Here is a 24,597-nt window from a genome sequence, read left to right on the forward strand (position 1 = left end):
ATCTCCTCTCCTTTGCCTTTCACTTGATTTATTGACATTTCTCCTCCCACCCAGAAGCCTGTTGCCCTTATGAAGGGGGTAGAAAGCAGCTGTGAAATCCTTCCCACAAAAGCTTTCAGTCCAGAGGTAGACAAGGGAAATTTGATGGAAACAACAGTGAAAGGAAGCCTTAGTGCAGAGCTGCTACACTAAAAATTTCGCACAATGCTGACTTCAAGCAGGTGCTGTCCCCACAAGAAAAACAGCCTGAAAAATTTCCTTGGGTTGCTGTGGCTTTTTTCCAGCTCCACCAGTGCTGGCAATGCTGGCAGGTGAAATGTAAGCCAGTCTCTAGAACTATCAGTGATTTTAAAGCACAAAAGTGATTAGACCTGCCCTGAGCAGGGTTATACGACACAGCGTCAAAGCCCTTAGCAACAGCCTTTCTATGCTAGGATTCCCTGTCCTGATAGCAGTGTTGGAGCCACACCAGCTGTAGCAGCAGCGGGGCAGCTGGTTTTAGCAATACAGTGGCAACACAACTGACTCCTTTCCGGTGGGCAGGAGAGAGAACGAACTCCAAAGTCTTCATAGTCTCTTTCAGGTTCTTTTGGTTAGTTATCGAACACCGGTTATAGAGTATAAAAGAGAAATTGTAAACACTAGAGTATTTATCAAGTGTAGGTGAAATGAGTTTTATTAGGAAGAGGTTTTATAACAGCAGTGCTACAGATGCAGTACAGGTCTCTGGCTTGCTAACATTGGCAGGGCTCTTCTTGGTCTCTTTATCTGCAGGGCAACTCTTGGAATGGCAGCAGTGCTGGTAAAATCTGTAAATAAGCCCAGAGTTGAGCTGCTCTGGGATGTGTTCAAAGACAGGGCTTGGAACGTGGACAGGAGAACGTGAAAACTTGAGGAAGTGGCTGGTGAGGAAGAACAGGGCTGCTGACTCTTAACACGGCTGCAGCTCTGGGGCTGGGAATGGAAACTCCCCCTGAAGTGTAAACCTTGGAAAGGTCATGGCTCCGAGACCAAGCTTTTACTGTCAGGCTGCAGCAACAGCCAGACTATTGCCAAACAGAAGAGAGAAAATCGTCCCATATCTTTGGCACATCTACCCCATGTGTTTCTTTCCTCTCCTGTGTTAAATGGATATAGTTTGGGCTTTGTGTGGACCATAGAACATACATTGTAGTGACACAACATCTCTCACTATCTACTCGAAAGCTTCATTTCCTTCTTATTTTTCATTGTTGTTTTAAACCGCACTTATATATTTGTGGTTATTCCAGCTTTCACCACCTTCCAGATTTTTCTGTGTGGAAAAAACAAGGGCACATGGGAGAACCATCCTGATAATGCTCATAATTTTTACCGTGCTTTTTAATTATTAATCCCCATTGCTTCATTCTTATATTTACAGCTCAAGTTCTACCAGCCTTGGCTTTGATATGGTCTGTTTTCAAATCCCAGAGTTTGGCTTGATTATACGAGATGGAAGGTTTCCAGTGAAAGAAGAGAGGAAAAAAATATACTAACTTTTATTACTTAGGCTTCTGCAAATTACTGCTTCAAAAAGCCCCTGCAGTTATGCCAGTGTGACGTTGCAGCTTTCAAACAGCAAATATCAGGAGAACTTGACCTAGTATTTACTGCATATTGGCTTGTTACTGACTTTTTCTTCCTTCTAAATCCTCTAGCTAAATGTTGTGAAGAACAGGCACCAGCGCTAAGATGTGACAGGATTATTGCTTAATAAGGAATTATACATGTGTAACTGAAAAAATTCATTAGTCTGCGGTTGGCTGGATCAGCCACAACAGCCAGATGCTGGCTTTCAACCAGTCTTGCAAGCTCCATGATGGTGTAGGGACTTACGTTGCACTCAAGGCTGGTGTATAACTGCCTGCTCTCAAATCTCCTTGCTTGTAGACAGGGGCATGAAACCTGAGGCTGTGCCTTGGCTGCCCGTAGTAGTGCAGTCCTCCTGCTCATTCTCCCAAAGTCTTAATGTATCCTGCATGTTGAATCTCGGTTACCAGCTGGGCAAAGTGCTATATGGAAGGCAACGTGGGTGATCTAACAGAGAACACTATGACTCATGGGCATACTACTAAACTAAACATACTTCTCTTTCTTTCTCAGGACTCCTACCTATGCCATTCCCATGGCCATTTTATATAGCTGATTGTTGTTCTTTGAAATGCTAAATATCCTGGAGGTACCGTGGTTGCAGAGCCCCACATCTCTGACCTGCAGCCTGTAGGTTGCCTTCCCTGTAGTAAGATGTCCTACTTCTCTCCTGCCTGAGCTGCAGAGATGAGGACAGGAGAAGGACAAATTCACAGTGGGTGTTGGAGTGGTGGTGCATCTGCTGCTGTTTGAGGTTGTGGCCTTTTGTGATGGTGGCTCAGCCTACTTGCACTGACAGCTTCCGCAGAAGATGCATCCTCATTTACAACATCTGTCCTATTTAGTTTGAACCTGATCACACGTCCTCAGATGACTCTTCTGCCTTTCCTATCACAACTTGGAGATCTTATGTCCAGAAAGCTGCTGCAGGGCAGTGTGAAAACTGTTCACTTTCCACACCTTGGCTCTTTCCCACAAAGACATATCTCTGTGTATACACTACACAAATACAGCAGCATCCTCATTTCCCCCTCCCACCTGTCAAGCAAGACAGAAACCACAGCATGGCAGAGGGAGGCAAATAGCAGGATGGCTTTTTTCTGCTAAACCTTTTATTGAAAATCCCAGGCAAGTTAATAAGCTTTCCTCCCTGCTCTGCAATTGCAACATCTATTTTCCCAAAGACCTCATGCTTATTGTACTTGCCTGCGGCAAAACTAGTCAGTGCTGTATGTTTCTAGCACCATTGTACAGGTGTTTTGCAGTCCTCTGTTTTGACAACACACTGGGTAAAATTGGCATTCCTTTTGCATACAACACAGATTTGAAAAATTTCTTATAAACTGGCTATTGGTGTTGACTGGGTCAGTGAGGGCTGAGTTTTCTGAATGAATGTCTGGATTTTCAGAGATATTCAGATGTGTGAAGATGAAAGGGAATGTAACCATAACAGAAAGCCTCTCAGCAGGTTAAAGGCCTAACTCAGACAGTTAAAAGATAGTTCTGACCTTAGTATACAAAGGGGCTGTGAAAAATCCTGCTGAGTGCTAGCTGCATGTTTAGACATAAAAACGCCTTTTAAATTTGGGTCAAGATGCCTAATGTGAACCTGTAAGAGGATGTTACTTTGTGTTTCTCAAGCATGATTATGCGTTGTTCTCAATTTGAGACTAGTAGTACCAATTAAGCTCAGTATTGTGTACACACATGGTTTACAACCAAATACCCCAGTATTTCCAAGCATGTTCATATTTGGCAGCATCAGGTAGGACCATCAAACTGTAGTTTGTGCCTTATTCACAGTAAACTCGGTGCTGAAGGGCTAAGTATGTACGTGAGGGAACACAATCATCACAAGAGATGAAAAGTGGGAGTAGCTGGAAAACAGGAGAAAATAGGTGACAGCTTCTGCATATTTTCTTCTATATGTTTTGTTGAAATTCCACTTCCAAGCAAGCTTCTCAGGCAGCTCTAACTCTGACCACCATCCTTTGGGATTTAGGTAAGAACAATATATTGAAACTGCCTAACCTGTTGTCAAGGTTTAACTCCAGCTGGCAACTAAGCACCACACAGCTGCTTGCTCACTCCTCCTCTGCCCCAGGTGGGATGGGGAGGGGAATTGGAAAAACAAAAATAAAACTTGTGGGTTGAGATAAGAACAGTTTAATAATTGAAATCAAATAAAATATAATAATACTAATAATTGCAATGAAAAGGAAGATAACAAAAAGAGAGAAAACCCAAGAAAGACAAGTGATGCACAGTGCAATTGCTCACCACCTGCTGACCAATTCTCAGCCAGTTGCCGAGCAGTGATCAGTACCTCCCAGCCAACTCCCCCCAGTTTATATATTGAGCATGACATCCTATGGTATGGAATATCCCTTCAGCTCATTTGGATCAGCTATCCTGGCGAGGCTATCCCTCACAGTTTCTTGTGTACCTCCTTACTGGCAGAGCATGGGAAACTGAAAAGTCCTTGTCTTGGGATAAGCACTACTTAGCAACAACTAAAACATCAGTGTGTTATCAACACTTTTCTCATACTAAATCTAAAACACAGCACTGTACCAGCTACTAGGAAGAAAATTAACTCTGCCCCAGCTGAAACCAGGACACCTGTGTGCATAACAAGGGAAATGATGCTTACCTACTTGGGAAGTACATGGAGAATGCTAAATGGAAAGTGTTGCATGCAAGAAGATTAGTTGGCATCAGTATCGCTTTTTTTCCACTTGCTCCTGACCACAAATGTGGATGTAACACTATGTGCTGTCAGTGCTGCAGCTGATGTGTAAACAGCTACTCACTCATTCAAACCATGGCCTTAGTATACAGGCAGACTGTAACTGGATACTCACCAATAGGGAGAACTGAGTAGGGCTGTAAGGTTGTGTTGTGGTATTATTGCCAGTTCACAACCACCCAAGTAGCATCTTGTCATGCAGCACAGGGAGAATGATTCCAGTAGCTATGCCTGCGTGAAATGGCTTCTTGCTCTGGCATATTCAAAGCAACTCTGCAAGCCAGCTCTCCTCCCTAGAGGTTTTAAGCTTTAAGTTTCCTTTGGCTGGACTTTATGGATGTGCTTCATCTGAATAGGACCAGAGGGGAAAGTGAAGTGCCATATAAACTCAAACTGATAGATCTGTTTCTAGAGCCTTGTAATATGGAAACAGTACCATTAGATTAAAAAGAACAAACACAGTTTTTCATCTTGCGTTCAGCATCAGTCATTCCTTCTTTTATTCTGGAGCATCTGCTTTTTGCTTAAAGAAGAAGCTGCCACACAAGTCAGCCTTGTTTATTGCTAGAGATCAAGGAAGATGGTGCTTTCTCAGTCCTTCAGCTTTCATATTTCATGTTCTTTTCAAGTCTCTTAAATTGTACAAATTTTTAAAATTAGTTTTCCTGAAAGACATTAATTTTTTTTGGTTAAAAAGACCAACCAAAAGAAAAACCCCAAACAGAACAAACCTCAAAATCCTAAGCAGTGAGACTGCAAGAATGGCTGAAATGAAAACTCAAATTTCCCATCCATTGCAGCAGCCTAGTTACACGCAGTAAATGTTGCTATTTCAAACACTGCTGCTTTACAGCTCAAGAGCACCTTTCATTACAAAATGCTTTTTAAAGATGTTGTACCTTGAGATTACTGCCACCTTAGAGATGGTTTGTACTAACCAGTAGTCAGGGAGAACTACAGCTCTTAGCCTTGATTACTTTGAAACCAGCCTCCCTTTTGTGCTCTCAAATAGCTCTGGGCACAAGCAGTGACATGTTAGATACCTCACTACCTGGACTGTTGGCAACACAGGCTGCTCTTGGATATCTCACTGCCAGCAATTGATAGTATCCATAAAAAAACCCCAAACAACTTGCAGTTGTTTGCAGGCAATATAGTGTGAGTAAGTACAGGTGCATTTTCTGGCATCATAAAGTCCTGGGTACCCCTAAGCTCTACCTTCTCTTTTATAATTCACCATCAGAGACTCCCCAATGGCAAAGAACCTGCAATTCAATTTCTCTTAATGAGGACAGAAGCCACAGGTGCCCTGCTGAGATTTGAGCATTGGGTTCCTGGGTATGTCACCAAGCAGTGCCCTTTGGCTTCATCACGCAGTAAGCAGGGTTTCACCAGCTGTGTGGATTGTGTCCCTCTCCCTGCCCTTACCCTGGGTGTACACAGCGTTCAGAAAAGTTTGAGGCAGAACGACCCAGAAACAAGCAGGATGGGGGTTGGTCTCTCCCTCATGCCCTGAGCACCTATCTTGCTGTGAGCACAATGGGCATGTTGATCCCTGTGGTCTCCGGACCAAAAGCTGCTGGGCGTAGTGAACTGATAAGCTATGAAAAAATTGACAACTAAGGAGTGAGCCAACAGACCACTGGACTCCTCCTCACTAGTACCTGAATTAGGGTTGGAAGACATCTGTCTAGGGAAAAGAGGGGGGTTTAACCCCACTCACTGACATGCTTTAATTGTGTATGAGATGTTTGGTAGGGCTGTGCTGGTGCTTGTTAGCAATGTGGCCTTGATGAATATCCTCACCACTCCTCTTAATCAATCAAGGATAGCATCAAGACCCTTTCTCAGTCACCCTACATGTGTCCCTTGGGTGGGAGAGCTGGATTCTCACACTGTCAGCCTGAAACTGCCTGGGTGATGAATCTGTTAAAAATCCTGTCTGATTGTGATCCTTCCAGCCCCTTCATCTTGATGTGAATGACAAGCTGTCACAGCCTGCCTCAGCCATATTGGTGACATCTGACCCTAGAGAGGGAGTTGACAGGAATGGGAAATCTTCTGAGGTATGGCTTCTGCCTGAGGAAGCAGTGCCAGCTCTGCACCATGCTGTAAGAAATGCCTGGGCATTTTTTTGGCAAGGATTTAAGCATATTTTGTGTACCTTGTTTTTCTTTGTTACTAGTTTGAAGATAATTTAATTTAGAGCTGTAAAGAATAGGTTGGATTTTTAGGTTACAGCTGTCTCTCCTTCTGTACTTGTTGTACATGAGAGTGAGTAGGATACTTGTAAGGATGTCTGGAGGATAACCCTGGAGCGACTCTTCTTTCTGGGAGCCAGAGATGAAAGAGGCTGGAAAGCTAAACCTTTTTACTGATTTTAACCTAACAGGCTCCAGGGCAGGCAGAAAAGTTTGGAAGACGCTATAGTGAAGGCTTTGAGCTGAACCTGGAAACTGAGATATGCTTGTTGTATTAACCATGAGAGCAAGAGAGGACCTCACACTGGGGCTTCTGCATCACAACTATAACTTCTCTACAGGGAGCAGCGTGTCTTTTGGAGAACATATTGACTTCAGCTCACCAAAATGCAAGATAGGAGAAAATTAACTTCTGAATCTCTTGTAGGGTTAAAAAGCAGGGAAACATCACTCCTTTAGCTGTTAAGCCTTGTTGGCTATTAACATTGATTTTGGCACCTGTGCACACTTTTTTTTTCTTCCTCACAACTCTCCTCTTAGAGTTAATAGCCATATAAATCTGTAGAGATGGGGAGGAAATACTGTTTAGTATGCATTTAATTTCTGTACATTTTTTTTGTTTGCTCACTAATTCTATTCAGCAAAATGAATTGCATCACAGAGGTTCCATAGAAGATATATATTTGTAGTAAAGACAGTGTGTGCTTTTTCCAGGAAAAACAAAACAAACAAAAAAAAGCTGGTCCCTGGGATTGAAGTAACCGTTAGAAAAGGAGTGTGTGATTTTTATTCCCTTTCATTCAGCATTACACTGAAAGCACATCTGTGCACAACAGCTGGATCTCCAAACTCCACCTGTTGGCAGTGTGGGGGACATTGCAAGCTGTGAACAGGCTTTGCCTTTAGCGTAAGTTTTAATGCCTAGCTAACAAGCTGGAATTAAAGTGGACATGATGATGGGTGTTTTTGCATAAGTCCTAGACCAGCAGTGCTATGAAAATGCCAGCAGCATAAGCAGCTTTTGCCCACCCATATTTCCAAGACTTGTGAAGCTGATGGTTTTAAGCCTTTAAAAGAAAACAAATCACTGTGCAAATGCCTGCATATTTAAGATCTGTATTTCTGGGCCACAAGGGAAATGACTATTCAAGGCATCTGTCTCAGATGAGTTCTACCTTCTGGTAGGATTTATAAAGCACCTATTGCCATGGTGCCTACATGTTGTTACTAAATGTGTCTCAGTTGTCAAATGTGAAATTGTCTTTTGAGTGAGTTGCTCTGTGACTGTATAAACTTCAGTAGTTAAGTACAAGTCCCAGGGGTTGGAGGCAAAATGCAGCCAGACAGTATGTACACTCAAGGGCACTTAATTCCTCCCAGAGACAGGGGCTATGGAAGCTTAGGGAATTTAAGCCTGTAAGCTGTAATACCTTGAGCCCTCAGTCAGGGTTCCCATTGTGCTAGATGCTGTACAAATATATATTGCATGGTCACTGCCCCACGCTGCTTGTGATATAAATAAACATGACAGCAACAAGTGAGTATACTGCGAAATAGCAGGGTGAAGGGCAAAAGGAGGGAGCATGGGCTGAAGCAATATGGGTTGCCGGGAAGGGGCAGAACCTTTTCTTACATTTCTATAAAAATAGTGCTTTACTTCTTTATCCAGGTGTGATTGTCTTTAGGAATTAGATCAGGTGTCAAGTCGAAGAGGTATTTAATGAAGCACCAAGGTATTGGATTTTATTCAATAATTTGAAGAGGATGTTTTATGTTTAAGTATATAAAAGGTACAGTCTCATGGGACAAAGAAGGCTAGTTAAATTATTTGGGGGCTGATTTGCAGAACTCTTTTGTATCATTCCTTTGTTCAGTCATCTGTCTTCTCTGTTGTTTCCTGTCCATAGTTCCAAGCTCGTCCTGAACAGGAGGGCACCAACATCAATGTGTCCTGTGAGTCTTAAAACCCTTCCATGAAGTCCACCATGCATCTCTTCTGTAGAGAGGATTTTCATTTTCAGGAGTTTTTTGTGGTTTTTTTGTTTTTACTACTGGGGTGGAACAGAAATAAATTATCTATACAAGCGACAGAAACAAAGGCACAACGTTGTCCGTCATACTGCCCAGTGCTACAACCTGTAAGGTGAGATCAGAGTGGAGAAGAAAACTTAAGAGAGATCCTGGCTTTCGGTCTCCTCTGCAGTGATTTCCAGCTAACACTGTCCTGGTAGCTCAGATCTGAAAGGGTGACCCTAGGCATAAGATTCCTTTGTCTAGGCTTTTTAGCAGTCTGGTTTTACTGGCTAATCCAATTGTGCTTTGGCTTGGGAAGAGGAGTTTTTCTTTGTTGTTGCTCCTGGTTCCTAAGCACAGGATCTGGAAGTTACATTTGTCTATCTGTCTCCTAGTTGTATTCCTGCCCTGATATTCAAGCTGCTGACTTGGAAACACTTCAAAGATTTCCATTCTTCACAGTGACTGTCTCGACTGCTACTACAGGGAGTTTTTAATGTTTTCTGATTATGGAGCAGCATTTATTATTATGCCTTTTAAGATAGGGCAACTTTATTTATACATCCCTTTTTTCTGAAATATATAAATGAGTCTCCTTTGAGATACACTGGGACTGACAAAACAGCTAAGATTTCACTAACGTATTACCACAAAGAACAGAAAATCGGAGGAAGGCATCTGGACAGATTTGGCAGGTTTTCTAATGATTTCTTCCCCCCCCCCCCCCCCCCCCCCCCCCCCCCCCCCCCCCCCCCTATCCCTTCTTGAGACAAATGCAGAGTTCTGCACTGGGCACACTATCAAATTCTCTGGTCTAGCATATGGCTCATCAAGTCATCTTTTTTGTGCTCTTAAACTTTTCCTCCTGTTCCCATCACCCTCCTCCCCATCCCCATCCCCATCCTTGCTCTCATGCACAATTTATTATCCCCTTTCTCTCTGTCTTTCTGTCCCAGGCTTACTCATCTCATTATATCTTCTGATGCCAGAAAAGATTCTGTTGGTTTGCCATATGGTGTTAAGAGGTGCCGATATTATCGCAAACACCATTTGCCTGGCTTGATGTAAGCCTATTGATGCATCCATCAACTTGCTGCTGTTTTCAGTGAAAGTCCATTCTGCATTATCTTCTATGACTTCTTATTTTTTTCCCATAGGGTGTTTTGTATGTTTGAATTTGTTCAGCATCAAAGATAGGTAATATTCTGGGGATACTTGCTGACAGCTGACTTAAAGTGTAAATTACAATGCTGAATTAAAGTCCAAACTTCAAACACATGCAGGTAGATAACTCTTTACACAATGTAGGTGTGAACTCCTCTTCCAGCATAATTGTGGATGCTAAGAGTCTGCATAAGTTCAAAGGTGTCCAGGCAAATATATGGAAGTAAAATCAACTAAGAGATAAAAAGCCTCCCAAAGGCACCATTCCTAGCTTATGAAATCTCTGGACTGCAAATTACTGGAGTCTGAGTCTGTTCTGGAAGTTCTAGTACTGTTTTTGCTGTGGTCTTATATGCTTCCCTTGGCCACTGTTGGCCACAGGGTACTAGACTATTTGGACTTTCAGTTTAAGCTGGTGCAGCTGCTCTCTTCTGGCCTGGCTAATTAACTTTGTGCTCAGAATACCTATTTCTCATTTCACTTCCATTTTATCTATGGTTAAAATGTAGGGATATAGGACTACAGTCGTTCCTGGGTCACTTTTTTTCAGACCCTTTCCTCATTGGCAACTAAGCCTAACAGTCCCATTATAAGCAATTCAGGCTCCCTTTTCAAAGTCGTTAGGTTGTTCATCCCATTGCTGCCAAGAGGATGTTTCAGAGCTTCATTTTCCAGTGCTTAAAACCCATCCTTTAATTTCCAGTTGAAATTTATTCATGGCCATTTCATACTCACTTGTCCTTGTGCCAACTTTGTTCTTTAGCTTAAGTAGCTCTTTGCCTTCCTCAGTGTTTACTTCTCCCCCACACAGTTTGTCTATGGAGAACAAACAAGTCACCTCTTAACCATCATTTTGCTAAGGTTACAAAACTGTGATCTTTAAGACTCCTCATGAGATATGTCTCTGCTACCATAATGATTTTGTTAACAGTTTTTTGCAGTTCCTTCTGAGTACTGCACACAGCTGTTCAGGTGAAGCCTTGTATGAAAATGTTCATGCTTTCCCTTCTCCACTGGCAGTGGTTTTCCTGAGACATGATCTGTCCTTTTCATGGTTGTCACCCTGCCGGGTCATGCTTGTCCTCATCCTCTAATGGGGTCATATATCCAGGGTGTCCTACTCATTTCCAAATTATGAGCCCCTGCTCAAAACAGCAATTCTTACCCTAAATGTGTAACCTTGCACTTTGACTATTACATTTCATCACATTTCTATTGCTTCAGAACTCAAGAACATCCTGTTACTCCTGAAAGATATTCCAAACTCCCTGATATTGGCAGCAGCTCCTGACTTCACACGGTCAGCAGATTTTGTTAGCATACTCTGACTTTTTGTGCCAAGGTCATTAATGAAAAGATAAAATAAGATCAGTCTCAAAACATCCCTGAGGACTTCCACACATAACTTCCCTCCAGACTAATAATTCCTCTTTTGGCACAACTCCTGTCATTGCCTCTTTAACCAGTTCCTTACCCATGTTGCAATTCTTACACTAATCCTCAAATTCTCTAGCTTGGCTAATAATTTCCAGAATGGCACCATATCAAATGCTTCATTGAAGTACAGATAAATGAGATCTACCACATTTTCTTTGTCTAGAAAGATCGGTTATCTTATCAAAGATATCAGATTAGGCTGGCTTTATCTACTCTTGGTAAGTCCATTTTATCTCTTAAACCTGTTTTATCTGTTTTGCAGTTTACCCTCATGTCTTCAATTATATTTCATTTGAAAATTTGTTCTAAAACAATACATACTATTGAAGTCAGTCTACTGGGTCTGCACCTACTTATGACTAACTGTAGAGTACATTCTGTAGGACATACAGAACACTGCGTGTTGCCTATGCCAAAACCCTTGTGACCAACTGAGGTACTTGAAGAGATGAAACGTGCTGGTTTGGTTCCACTTTATTGCCGTACTATGTACAGGCAGGGACTGAGATGAGGATGTGTCTAGGCTGTTAGATGGGGATGTGGGAAACCCAACTAGCTCCCTCCAGACCAGCTCCCTCCAAGCCTGGAGAAGTGACATGGAGTGGTCAAGGCTGTTGAAGGGCCAGCTATGGTATGGCCAGAAAGAGTTTAGGTCTTCTGGGGCAAGTGTGATGAGGAATTAGAGAGAATGGGGACTCAAAGAAAGGAATCGGAGATTACACTGAAAACATGGTTTTTGGAGGTCTGTGGTCCTCTGAGGATGAATGAAGTTGTCTGGATACAATGTGGTTTACAGATGCCCCAAAAGTATTGGAGAATCCAGATTTACTGATTGGTTGATGGGAGGTTTGCTGACAGTGTTGGCATTATGACAGTGATATAGCTCTACTGAAACTCTTAGCAATGCTCATAGGGACCCCAAAATAAACCAGATGCCTACAGGAAATCTTTAGATCTCTTCTGCTTGAAGCCAGAAACATTCTGGTCCTTCCTTCATTGCTCTGATCTGCTGGGATGTGATTGAGACATCACCTTACACCTGCAAAAATGTAGTCTCCTTTACAAGACACATACCTGAGTGTGAGCTTTGGGAGATGCTCTGAATGGAATTCTAACATGCTTAGAGCTGTTTACTTTGTTCCAGACTTTAAACTCAGGGAAGGACTGAGTGGTCATGCTGAATAGCTAATGGATGGCAGTATTCCTTCCACTAGCTGAATGATTGTTGTTTAGGTGGAGTTAAAGAAGCAATGAGAGCATGACTGTGCTTCCACTGGTGAGATTTTTAGCTACTGATTTCCTGTTCTATCCGTATTTTTGTGCATTTCTTTTGTAGGTTGTTTGTAATGAATCTGTCAGAGTTCATCAACAGCATTATGAAGGAATGACATTAGATAGGGATGTTGATCCAACATCCGCAAGAACCAGCTCTTGAATCTCTCTTGGTCTTGGCTACTCTTAGCATACACAATGAAGAGTAGCTTGGTGACAAAGAATATTTTTTTTTTTGCTGCAGGATGATAATTGGCTCAGTATGGAAGTTAATACGATTTTATTTGGGGATTGGTTTGTAAAGAGATTACATTTTAAGAAATCCTTGGACATGGAGGGTTTTGTAGCTGTATTTATATAATCAGCTATGGACACTTGAAACTTCACAGCAGTAAACCATGTTAGAACATGGATGATCTTGCTCCAGAAGAATATGACTGGAAAAGAAAGTCTGTGGGGCTGGTGGGATGGAGATTATACAACATGAGGAAGAAACTTGCCTCCAGATAGTGGGGAGCAAGGATGTTGCAGTTCAGCTTTTCAAGCTGCAAATGTTAGTGACCAGCTCCCATTCAAACCAGTGCTATACTGACTCAGGCGGGTTGAGTTGCTTACCTGCATGCTGAAATGACGCAGAAGGTCAGCAGAAGTCTGTGTATCTCTCCCCTCTAGCTACTTACTCTCTAAGCTCCCTGGGGCAAGCAGTCTTACCACAAAGTTTTAGCGTATTTCTTACAAGTCATGATCTGAGTGGGCACTTTTACATGCCACTGCAATGCAAGACATTGTTATAATTAGAAGAAATTATGTTTTCAGTTAAAGTTGGTGGGAGGGATGACAGGGGTAAAACTTGTTTTGGGAAAACAGAGAAGGGAATGGAATTTGCTTGGTAATACTGACATGGATGCCCCAGTTTGATGCAGAAGTTATCGTCTACTGATGTAGACAGGAGCACTGGTATATGGAGTGGGCATGTGCTGAGTGTCTGATACAAAGAAATAGCTCTGGGGCAGCAGTTTAAAGACTTGTTTCATTACTTTGGATATGTGGGTGTTGCTTTAAATTTAATGGTCACTACAAATCAGTGTAACGCTAAAGCTAGAGGGCTAATGGCCTTTTAGAGTAACAGAGTCAGCTGCAGAGACTGGATCCTCTACTGGTGTAAAACACTGCAGTTCTGTCAAAGTCCATCATAAGCTGTCAATTTAGACCAGCTGGGAAGCCTGGCCCAGAAGACTGTGAAGTTGAAGGTTACAAAAATTATCAAAGAAATTGACATTATTTCTTCATCTCTCTTCTTTCCCCAGGGCAGCCATTGAGGCTTTGGCAGCTTTGCTGAAATCAAGTAAGTTTTTTTTTTTTTTTTTCTTCATTTTCTGACTTTCTTTCTGTGCTGTACTACTGGACAGAATGATACTGTTGAACCTCATTTTTCCTTGGTACCTGCTCTTCCCTCACTCCCAAAGAGCACTGCTTAGAGAAGAGAGGCAGTAATGCAGCAGTTTCCTGTATGTCTAGCTATGATTCTTGGAGCCCCATGTCTCTGTGGGCACACAGCTCTATGGGACATGGTGCCCTAAGTCCCAGGGAGCAAGCTGCTGAGGAAACCAGACAAGACCCTTATTTTGAGTATTTAGGGAACAGTGGTTTTCCTGGGGCTTGGTACAGTGGAAGAAATGGGGAACCTCTCCACCCAGCAACAAATACTTATTGCTCTGTTCCAACATCACTGGAGAATGGGGCCAGAACCTGTCTGTCCTGTGGTGCTGTTGCACTATGTGCTTACCTGGTAACAATGATGCTGTTGGCAAAGGCTTGGAGAACTTCTGTAGTCCAAAGGAGATGTCCTTATTCTCCCTTGCAAGCTTGTGAGGTCTGATAATGTTCAGACAGGGCTGAGACCTAGTGACTGCTGGGGTACAGCCCTGCTACGGGAGGCTGTGCTTAGCATTTGCACCAGCTGGGGAATGTTGAAGACCTTAATGTGGTTTCTCAGTCACACACTGCTTGTGTGACTGTTCCTGAAAAGAACATGCTACCCTTTTTTGCCTTTATCCCATCCGAAAACACTTAGCTTTTTATTACCAGAATTTAATAAAGGTTTGATTAAGAAAGAGCACTCTACTATTGCAGACAATATACTCTACAATAAATCACAATAGCGTATTGTCCTTCTCTCTCTCTCTTCCCTTTTCTTCCCCTCCCTCTTCTCCTTTTCATAGTATTAAGAATAAATGCATTTGTGAAAAATTGTAGCCCTAGAAGCAGTGCTTAAATGAGCATGCTGCAATGGGATCGTGTCTGAGTTGCAGCAGCTCAAGTGATGAATTCTGAAATAATGCCTCAGTATTAACCTTGCTGCCTAGATTTAAAGGTCACATTATTGCAACAAGGAAAGACCTTCTGGTTTGGGTGCTAAATCTTAATAAGGTGGTTGTGGCACTATGCCACAGCTGATTGCAATACAGAAGCAAAATTAGCCTTCAGAGTAAAAAGAAATTTACAGAGAAGGCTGGAAAAGTGGAGCAAGAGCTGAAAGCTCATCTGGCAGCTTGAGCTTTTCTCCTGCACTCCTGTTTTATGGTAAGTATTAGGAATGGAAAGTGAAATTCTGTTGTCCCAAGATATTTATAGGATAAGTTTTCTACCTGGAGGCTTGTTCTGGGTCTAGAGATGAGAACAGTATATTGAAGTGGATGACTAATTACTAAGGAAAGCTGTGAAATGTAGTTTCCTGGGGACTTGTAAACACATGTTGTGAAAGTTGTGGGGAAGCTGAGAGTGATCTAGGGAATCTCAAAGAATTGCATTCAGCTCCAAATTCTCCCAGCTGTTTTTCTCCTGGAGTGAGGTAAGTTTTTAAAGCCATTTACTCTTAGAAATTTTCGATGTGACTCTTCTCAGCCGGTTTAGGTTGTGAAGGCATCTTGGTTGGTTCTTCCTTTTACACTTTCTATGCTTTAGGAATTGCACAGAGGGTTTCCAGTACTGGAAGAACACACTGATCATTCTGGTTGGTTTTTCAGGTGCTTTCACAGAAGGTACAAAAAATGAACTCCAATGAGAATTTAGTCTATTGACCAAATCTGTCCATACACTGTCACTCTGGTTGATCACTGTGATGTACGGATTAGGGTTCTCATGTTCATTTGTACTGTTGGCCATTGCAAACAAAGGCATTGCTTGGGAGAGACATTTCTTTATTTTGAGACACCCTTCCTAGTTTGCTGTTATGTGTCCTTTTCTCCTTTATCACTCACAACCAAGCAACATTGTTCCAGCAACACCGGCTACTGCTTCCATGGAAAACATGATTTTAGGGAAACACATGGTTTATTTTCAGCTGATGTTCTTTTAAGGCACTGGAACTGGGATTTGGGAAATGGTGCCGATACTGTGCCACTAAACAGAGCACCACAGCTCACAAGTCAGTCTGAACTGTGTTTTCTGATGTTTTCTGCAGTCTGATGTTGAGTGGTCAAGAATGTCTTTTATTTTTCTCCTTGTCCTGTGGCTCAGGACACAAGAAGCTTCAGGCTTCTGGAGTAGACTGCTCTGGTAGCTGCATACAAATGAGCAGGCTGTGTCTTTTGGGAGGTGTGAGTTAGGACATATGAAAAACAGCTCTGGTTCTTCCAAAGATAAATTCACTATGGCTGGATAAGAGTTGAAATCTTTTTCATGATTGCATCAGGACAGCTTTGTCACAGTTAACTTATTTATGCCTATGACCTTAGTGCCTTTGAATGGTGCAGTGGTTCTTAGAAAGTTAAAAATCAAATCTGGTGAAGGCTATAGCACTTGAAAATTGCTTATGAAAACAAGGGGTAAAACTGTACATGGCAAAGCACCCAGAAGCCTGTTAGCATGTTTCAGATGGGATACAAACTAAATGGGAGGTAGGAATCCTGGAATGTGCTACAGTACTGAATTAGTGGACTGATTATTGTGAGCTTTTCTGGAGACTTGCAGTAACCCACTTGCTGGGAAATGGTGGTGAAATTCAATTTGCTGGGGGTGAAGCCTGTAAAAGAGACAGGGCAAGAACCCACCCATTCTTGAGGGTCTCCCTGTAGGGCTGTTGTATCCTTAAGTGTTTCAGCCCAAAGCAAGCACGAGGGTTATGGTTATATACAGAGATGTGTTGGAGCGTAAGTGTCCCTCTTGCTTTTGGCAGCGAGCCACAATGGAAAAACACACACAGTAATTTTAAAGGGAGCAGGCAGATGGCAGTGTGTCTCCCTGATGGATTCAGAAACATCCAACTTCATCTCCTCAGGCTTCCATAAGCTCTTCTTGAGACTTTGACCACCTGCAGAGCCAGGGGCTGGCTAGAAACTCTTTGGCCTCTGTCTCTTTCCTAACAGCTGGAGCTAAATGCCCCGTTAACAGGTGTGTAACTGTAAGAAGCAAGATCTACCAGGAAAGATGGCATCAGTGTAAGAAAAAATTACCTCTCTAGCTGTACCTGGGAAATACTTGCTGTTGTGTTTCAGAGGGGGAAGTATAAGATTGTCCAAAGAAATAAGTGATGTGACACTACAGACTTGTGCTTCATCTACAACAGGGAAGAAATACTTGCAAACCCAGGGCAAAACGAGAGTGACCTTGGTTGTTCTGTTCCCCTGTACATAGTGGAAATCAGTAGTAGTCATAGAGATGATGAATAATGAAGGAATAGGAGTTTAGGTCCCTTCTAACAACAGTGCTGCATCTTTCTATCAGTGGAAGCTTGGATTACTGATATGGAGAAGATGTTTCTTGCCTGACCATCAGCCGGTCTCTCACTCCTGACTTATCTCTTTCCAAGCTTCTCAGAGTACTTCACTAATCCTTGCATGCTACTCTCCCAGTTGCTGTTCTCCACCTGTCATGCCCACATGTATGCAGCAAACAGCTCGTAGCAAGTCCTTCCTCCATTGCCTTGCTGGTATTTTTATATCTGTCTCTCCACCATGCTGTTAACTCCCTCTGACTGAACTACATTATTATACAGGCTGAACATGTTGCTTGGTAAATATCTATAATGGTGCTGAAGTGCCATGAGAGCATCAGGAAGTTTTTTAGTCTTCTCTTGGATGTTACAGTCAAGCTTTCCAGTGTTAACACCTGTCCCTTCTTCCTTCTAGAAGCTTACTACAGCCCAGGGTGGGGATGAGGGGTTAGACACAGATAGCTGCAGATAAACTGAGGTGGGATGAGGCACAGCTTCCTTCCCAGAGTCTCTTTTCTGTCCCAGGGTACACCTACCTTTTCCAGCCTCTTTTTGGCTTTGTTCTACTTCTCTGTACATCTGTCTTCGTACCTTGTTTCAGTTCTGTCTTAAGGCCTGGGGAGCTCATCACTAAGCCCTGCTTTGCCTGAGAGAGGCCTAGGTGTGGAGGGGGCATACGCCAGCTGGAGCCTGTTTGAGCAGTGGTGGAAGGTCAGGGCTGCCCTCCATGTTGCTCTTAGCCATAGGCTCTATTGCTTTTAGTGAACTCATCCCCCCAAAATAAAACAGGCAAACCATTCCCAGTTTTGGAGGAGTGGAAGAAAACTGGACATCTGCTATATAAGCAGAGACAAGTGCATATCTAGGGGTTTGCAGGCTGAAGGTGGAGTAATGGAGCAAATGGACACTGCTGCTCAGCACCTTGAGCCACACGGTGGCAATGTTATTATAGGGATCCCCACTCCCACTGGCACTTAATCCAATATTTATTTTTTGAAAGTAATTTGTTTATCAGCAGGTTATTTTAATCTAATTTTGGTTGTATTTGTTATTCCTGACTATCTGTACTTCCCAGAATTAGCAGCTTGCATGTCTTTAAGGAAATTAGCTAGAGCTGATCTCAGAGGCATTTGCTCAGCAGATATTGAAGGAAAGGGCTAGGGAAATAGGCAGGGCCCTTGTTGCAATGCTTGCCTAGTAAAATTGTAATGGGCAATTTAAAAAGACAGGTTGTGGTGATCCCCTGATCATGCTTATTTCATTAAGCCAATTCTGTGTGCTAACAGCAGTTATTGCCGATGGCCTTTCCCCTCTCTTCCTATATCTCTTCCTTCCTCCTTTTGTCTTCTTTATTATCTTGCCTTCCCTTCTCCCCCCCTCAGCCTTGCATCTCTCATTTCCTGTTCTTTACTTCTCATCTTCCATCAACTAACCTTTATTTAACCTTTCACCTGCTCTTTTTTTTCATCAAAGCAGAAGGATTATGTCTTGTGGCTATTGGGATAAAATAATCAGTGTCGTTCTCTTCCTTTTATGCTGGCATCAAGGAGGGACATGTAACTCTGTGAGAGACAGAAAGCAATGTTCTAGCACATAAGCAGATTATGGTTTCTGAAAGGCCTGCACCCACTATGTCTGAATTAATAATGCTTTGCAACAGATCTACTGACACAGGTCTTTGATCTTGCGTCAAAATAGCCCTATGGTTAAACCATGTCAGTTCCTGTAGCCAACAGAACGATTTGCCTAATATTTTGCCAGGTACTCATTTCTCATGATCAGTTTAAGACATCATTACTTACTTTGGATTCAAACTCCATTACCAGTCTGACCCCAAATCTATCATCACAACTTGTAGGGTATTGTGATCAGAGTTGAATTTTGCAAATAATTCCTTTCATAATCATCTAAACAAAGTTCTGTGTCTATCTTTTCTTCCTGAATTTCATAATGCAAGTAGTCTTGATTCTATATTTTTAAGTTTAACTCTTTGAGAAGAGTCACTTTATGGGGAAAAAAAAAATATTTTGAATGTCCTTTATATTCCTTTCCACAAGACTGCTCTTTGTTCATAGCCATATCCCAAATAAAGAAACTCAGTAGTCAAGAGGAAAAGGTTGGTTTTAACTCCTGGGTCATGGTAGCTTCTCACTGTTATGCTCCTCAGGGTGGGTATAATGGACCCAAAGTGTCGAGGAGATGTATTGTTCTCTGCTGACATCCTTATCAGTGACTGCTTACTGCCTTGGTCTTGGCATGGGCAGTGTTTGTGCCTCCAGGGATGATCTGGTTCAGAAAATTCAGTGGCTAAATTTGAGGAAGTCTTCCAAATTCTAGCATCCTTACTTGAACTCTTTCAAACCACTTTGGTCAGAAAAATCAAGCTGGAAATTTTGTGCAAATGTTGTTTTTCTTTTTTCTTTTTTTTTTTTTTTTTTTTTTTTGGTGGATTTCCAGCTTTCTTTTGAGTTACAAACAGAAGATGCCATGAAACTGAAAAATAAAGGAGAAAAAGGAAACCTTTTTGAAAGTCAGTTTCCTTCTGGGGTTAGTTCAAAAGTTTTGGAAGGGTTTGGATTGCTCTTTCTTAAGTTTTACATATAAACAATGTAACAAAGGCAAATCAGAGAAGAATCACCATATCATAATACAGTTTGTATGACTGCCACTGAATTGGCCAACACCTGGAATTAAATAAAAAAGTTTGGAGTAGAAAGAATGAGCTGTTCTTGTACTGAAGCTAAGCTTGTGGCTGATTCCTGGTCTAGGAGCAAAACATGGCACTTGTTTTTGTTATAAATCCTGCCTGTGTTCTGTTCCTTTGTGCCAGTCACAACTACAGTAGCCTTCTTGCTTCCAACAAGAGTTGAGTTAATGCCAGCTTCTTGCTGGAATTGTAGAGCTGACTGGGTTCAGCACTTGATGGGTGACTAGGTTTCTCCATGAGGACAATTCATTTTGTTTCTATTAGGGAACCCTCATGCTTATCTCTAGCAAAAATGGCCTGTCAATGACTGAATAAAATAGCTGTTTTCTCTTTGCTTTAGGAGATATCTTGCATCCTTTATTCCCAAGAGGCCATCACTGGCCCAGAGTGGGGAAGTTGAAGATTTTCTTATTCCTTTCACTGCTTTAGGGACTATAGGGTTAATTTAGCAGCGCATTCTTATCTCCAAACTGTAGCAATGTATGTTCTTGGCATAATGAATCAGATGAGTGGCATCAACAAAGACATTTAAGCAGATAGACAGAAAGATAAATATCTCTTTGTTCTGCCTGGTAAGCAGTGCATTGCTCATCATATTTCAGGTTGACTGTAATTCAGTTTTGTGATTAAATATGCTGCGTGTTTTCCAGTGGTCCCTGTGTTCCTGGCAAACACTTCAAAGGGGACTGGAATACAAGGAGTGCTTCAGAAATGTCCACAGAAACACTGGCAGTCACGAGACTTATCTACTAGACCGAAACCCTCCTTTAGAGTCTCTCCTTGTCCAGTAGCACAAAATCAGATTCTGTCAAAACTGGAGATTTCTTTGCTGTGTAATGCCCTTGGTAATTTAGATGCATCTTTAATCATTTGATACATTGGCTGTGCATCCATGTTAAATGTTTTTGGCTAACTGCATGGATTATTCAGGCCAGATATTCTGTGCTGCAGTGCTTAAACTTTCATTAGTTAGTAGCACTGCCCTGGAATCCAGAAGTGGAGGGTCAGTTCTAGAAGTGTAGGAAACTAAGAAGACACTGAGTATTCCCCTATCACCCATCCCAGCCTCAGAAGGCAGAACTGAAACTCTTGCAAAGAAAATACTATGCAAGTGACGGGTTTGGGGAAGGTGGTTAAGGCAGTGTTCCCCTGTCAGAGATGCCAGAATAAGATTAGGAAGGCAGACTGTTGCAGGAGAAGTCAGAGATCACTCGGATCTGATCTAGTAGTTAGTTTATTGAGTTTTAATCAGTAAATGTAGGTATGTAAAATATTGAATAAGTACAGATGAATTGGCAGTCAATACTCTACTATTTACTACACTTAAAGTTAGTATGGGATACAAACATTGTCATGTAAGCTTATTATATGTATCTTAAATACTACATGTATGCAAAAAATGTCACTTACCAACCCATCAATGGCTGGTGTCAAATAAGGGATCTCTCAGCCTCGAAGGGTAACCTTGAGAGGCATCCCTACTCAAGGGGATATTACTGCCATGCAGCCAGCTGCTATGGGGGAAGAGCTCAAAGGGTTCTGATGGATGCAGATATTTATAGCATAAAATGGTTGATTTGTAGTCAGATATTCTGCTGTTAATGTGGTTTTGGCCTCTTATCAGCCCGATCTCCAACTAAACCATTTTTTGAGGGTTTCCTGCCAAGTTCTCACTGATAGCCTCCCACAATAGGATTAACTTCAGTTAGGCTTTGCTGAGCATCTGCCCAGACCAAAGTTCAGTTAGTTCAAACAGGAGGAGTAAACCCATCACACAGACCAAGCGTGAATCGTGAATCAAAATAGGAAGCACCATCCCTGGGCACTTCTGAAAGCTCTGTGGAATAACTTCCATTTCCACTGAACACTGGCCATATCCAGTGAGAAGGAAAGGGACTAACGAAAGAATTGGAGCAAAAGGGTCAAAAGACATAGGTCATTTTACCACTTACCACACAGATCATGCATGCTCACTCCAGGAGGGGTGGGTTCTTGCTGCCCACAAATCTGTGCAGTGCTGCTTGTACCTGTATGATTCATTTCTACCATCTGTATTTGTGCCAAAATATAGATAGATACCCATGCAGGTGCATCCCTAGATGGAGAGACCAACAGACACAGACAGGTAGGGATGCCTCCTTTTTCCATTCTGCCTTCTGGAGATCTTGGCATACTTCCTCCTTCATTTATTCACTACTTTATTGAATATACAACTGAAAAGATGGAAGAAAAAATTAAGAAAAACACTAACAACACAGGAAAGCATAGGAGAATCAATGAAATCAGGCAGGAGAAACAAAATGAATTTTTTTTTGCCCCTCCAGCAAGTAATTCTCATTGTTTCTGATCAAAGTGCTGAGGAAACTATAGTCCTGCCTCTTCCATCTCCTCTTCAGAACAGACTATCTCAGGTTCAGTTTTCAAAGCAATGGTTTTGAACTTAAAGGTGATAAGTACTACAGAAAACACGAGGGGAAACATAGCGAAGTTATTTTGCTCAGCTCCCTCTGTGCTTTTCATCCAGTGACAAACCTGAGGCATGGGACAGTTTTGTGTTCTGATCCCTATGAAGCTGGGGTCCAAACGTGGAAGTCTGTTTTGTAAGACATGAGGAAAACACCAGAAACACATTTTATGACTTTTTTTTTTCTTTTTTTTTAAAAGTAAATTTCCCAAGAAGCTCTACCCACAGTGCTTTCCAATATTTCCCTTGTCCTATCGACATTGACACAGAAAGCTTAGACTTCGAGCACTGAATGCTAGGAGCTGTAAATCCCTAGATCTAGTCCAATTTCATCGGCCTCTGAATCGTTCAGGGAAGCTCTGAGTTTGATCCAAATTTTCCCTACCTTACACTCCCTGACTCTCTTCTTCTTGTCATGTTTTATATACTTATTGACTTTTACAGAGCTTCCTGAGTAATTCTTCAAGGAAGATTGACTGATTTAAGGGGTTAGTCATCCTGCAGGTTAGTAAACATGACAGCTGGTTGAGGATTAACAGGAAATCATGAATAAAATCATTGGGATTGATAAGGGATTCTCAAGCAATTAAAGTTTTCTTGCAGAAAGTCAAATAGAAAAAAAGAAACAGAGTGAAGGTCAAATGAGAAGGATGACCTTCTACATGCTGACAACCACTGATCCCCAAAATACAAGATGTACTGGCAGAGTTAGTGTGATGGCTAACAACCAGGGGATAAAGTGCTATAGAGAACTGCAGACCAAGGTGTAGGAGACTGGGCAGAGCTGTGTAGGACTGGAATAGCTATGGGACCAGCAGGTCAGTGCAGAGGCATGTCAACAGGGCGGTGTGAAGATGCAGAGCAGGATTAAAATGAGTTGTCAAACTGGTCTGGGGGTGCTGTTTGTTGCCTGCCCTGTGGTGCCAATGGTAGAGAGAATTGCAGGACAGGACCAGGTAGCAGAACTATCCTCCAATTCCTTCTCCAGGTAAGAGTTTGCTAATGTACTGCATGCAGAGAGCAGACAGACAACATCGGGTGACTTCCTTCCCCTTTCCAGTACCTCCATCTAATTCATCACTGGGTCTGAGGTTTGCTGCCTACTAGCTGCTTCCTGCTTACTCTCTCCAAGGCTTCCCTTGTTACTGATTTTCTTCATGCAGCATCTTTCTGTTCTCTCTCTTAACCTCTAGCTTCTTCTCCTGTCCTGTAAATCCCCACTGATGGCTCTGATGTTCCAGGTGTGAGAGGTTCTGGCACTTTGTTTAATGAACTGGAAATGAATTGGAGCCTACTAGCTCTGGAGAACCCATACCAAGAGCCATCTGTTGTGAGCTGCAAATGCTGATTGGTATTCAGGGAGCTAAGATCCAGTCTTACGTATGCTACCTGGTCCCTCGGTCGATTATTGAGCTCCTGACAGCTTCTAATGTGTGTCACAGCGAGGAATGTCAGGACAAGTCAGGAAAACATGTTTAGGCAGGGTTGGTTTGAAAGAAGGGAGCCTATAGTCTAGTATGTCTTCATGTTTGTCCTGTTGGGCAAGGCAAACAAAGCAGTGGGTGAAGGGATGTGTTTTAGAATACTCAGCAGAACTTGTATTTTATCACAAGTTTTATAATCTTCTTTCAGTCTGACGTCCAGGAGCTACAAGATTAAGGGAACATTGCAGCTTTCCTTTTATATTTTCATAAAGCTTTATTTAAAAAATATATTTTTTATTTTCTTGCCCATGCAGTAAAGCCTTTAAACATGACCTGAATGTGACCTTTAAAGTCTCAGAGTCAGAAAGAACCAGAAAAGAAGACCAAACTGCTGTTGCTCATATTGGTGTTCTGTTAATTCTTAAATATTGTGAGATTCCAGAATCATTTGATTCATGGCTTTCATTATATAGGTATGTGTGGGAATACAATTTAGAAGTTAAACATAATTTTCCTGACTGTGACGGGATTGTACAGCTACAAGACTTCTGGATTTGTTGACCTGCTGTAGACTAATCTTACTGTTCTTTAGCTTTCCTCACTCCTCAGGAGCTTCTTTAGTTTCAGGAACTCTTATGGTGCTGCAGTTGGAATTAAGTTTATTAGCACTTGGAAGGAGATATGGGCTCTGCCTTTTCCCCATGGTTTGGTTCATCTGGAGGGTTCTGGAGCAGCCATTTCCACCTAGACAGGAGAGAGACTGCTTTATTTTTTTCATGTATGATTCCAAGAGCCTAGATCATGTTTAACAAATAACATCCTAAATCATAAAAAATGAAAA

The 24,597-nt window shown here is 42.1% G+C and overlaps 1 protein-coding gene across 1 annotated transcript in view; it reads left to right on the top strand.

Moving 5' to 3' along the window:
• The window catches only part of AGBL1 (AGBL carboxypeptidase 1), a 271,692-nt gene that overhangs the window by 15,977 nt on the left and 231,118 nt on the right, over window positions 1-24,597 (top strand). Inside the window, exon 6 of the mRNA XM_074880012.1 lies at window positions 13,755-13,792. Within this exon, the coding sequence (XP_074736113.1) occupies window positions 13,755-13,792 (38 nt within the window). The remainder of the gene's footprint in view (window positions 1-13,754; window positions 13,793-24,597) is intronic.

This window comes from Strix uralensis, chromosome 11 (assembly GCF_047716275.1).
Source record: "Strix uralensis isolate ZFMK-TIS-50842 chromosome 11, bStrUra1, whole genome shotgun sequence".
NCBI classification, from domain to species: Eukaryota; Metazoa; Chordata; class Aves; order Strigiformes; family Strigidae; genus Strix; species Strix uralensis.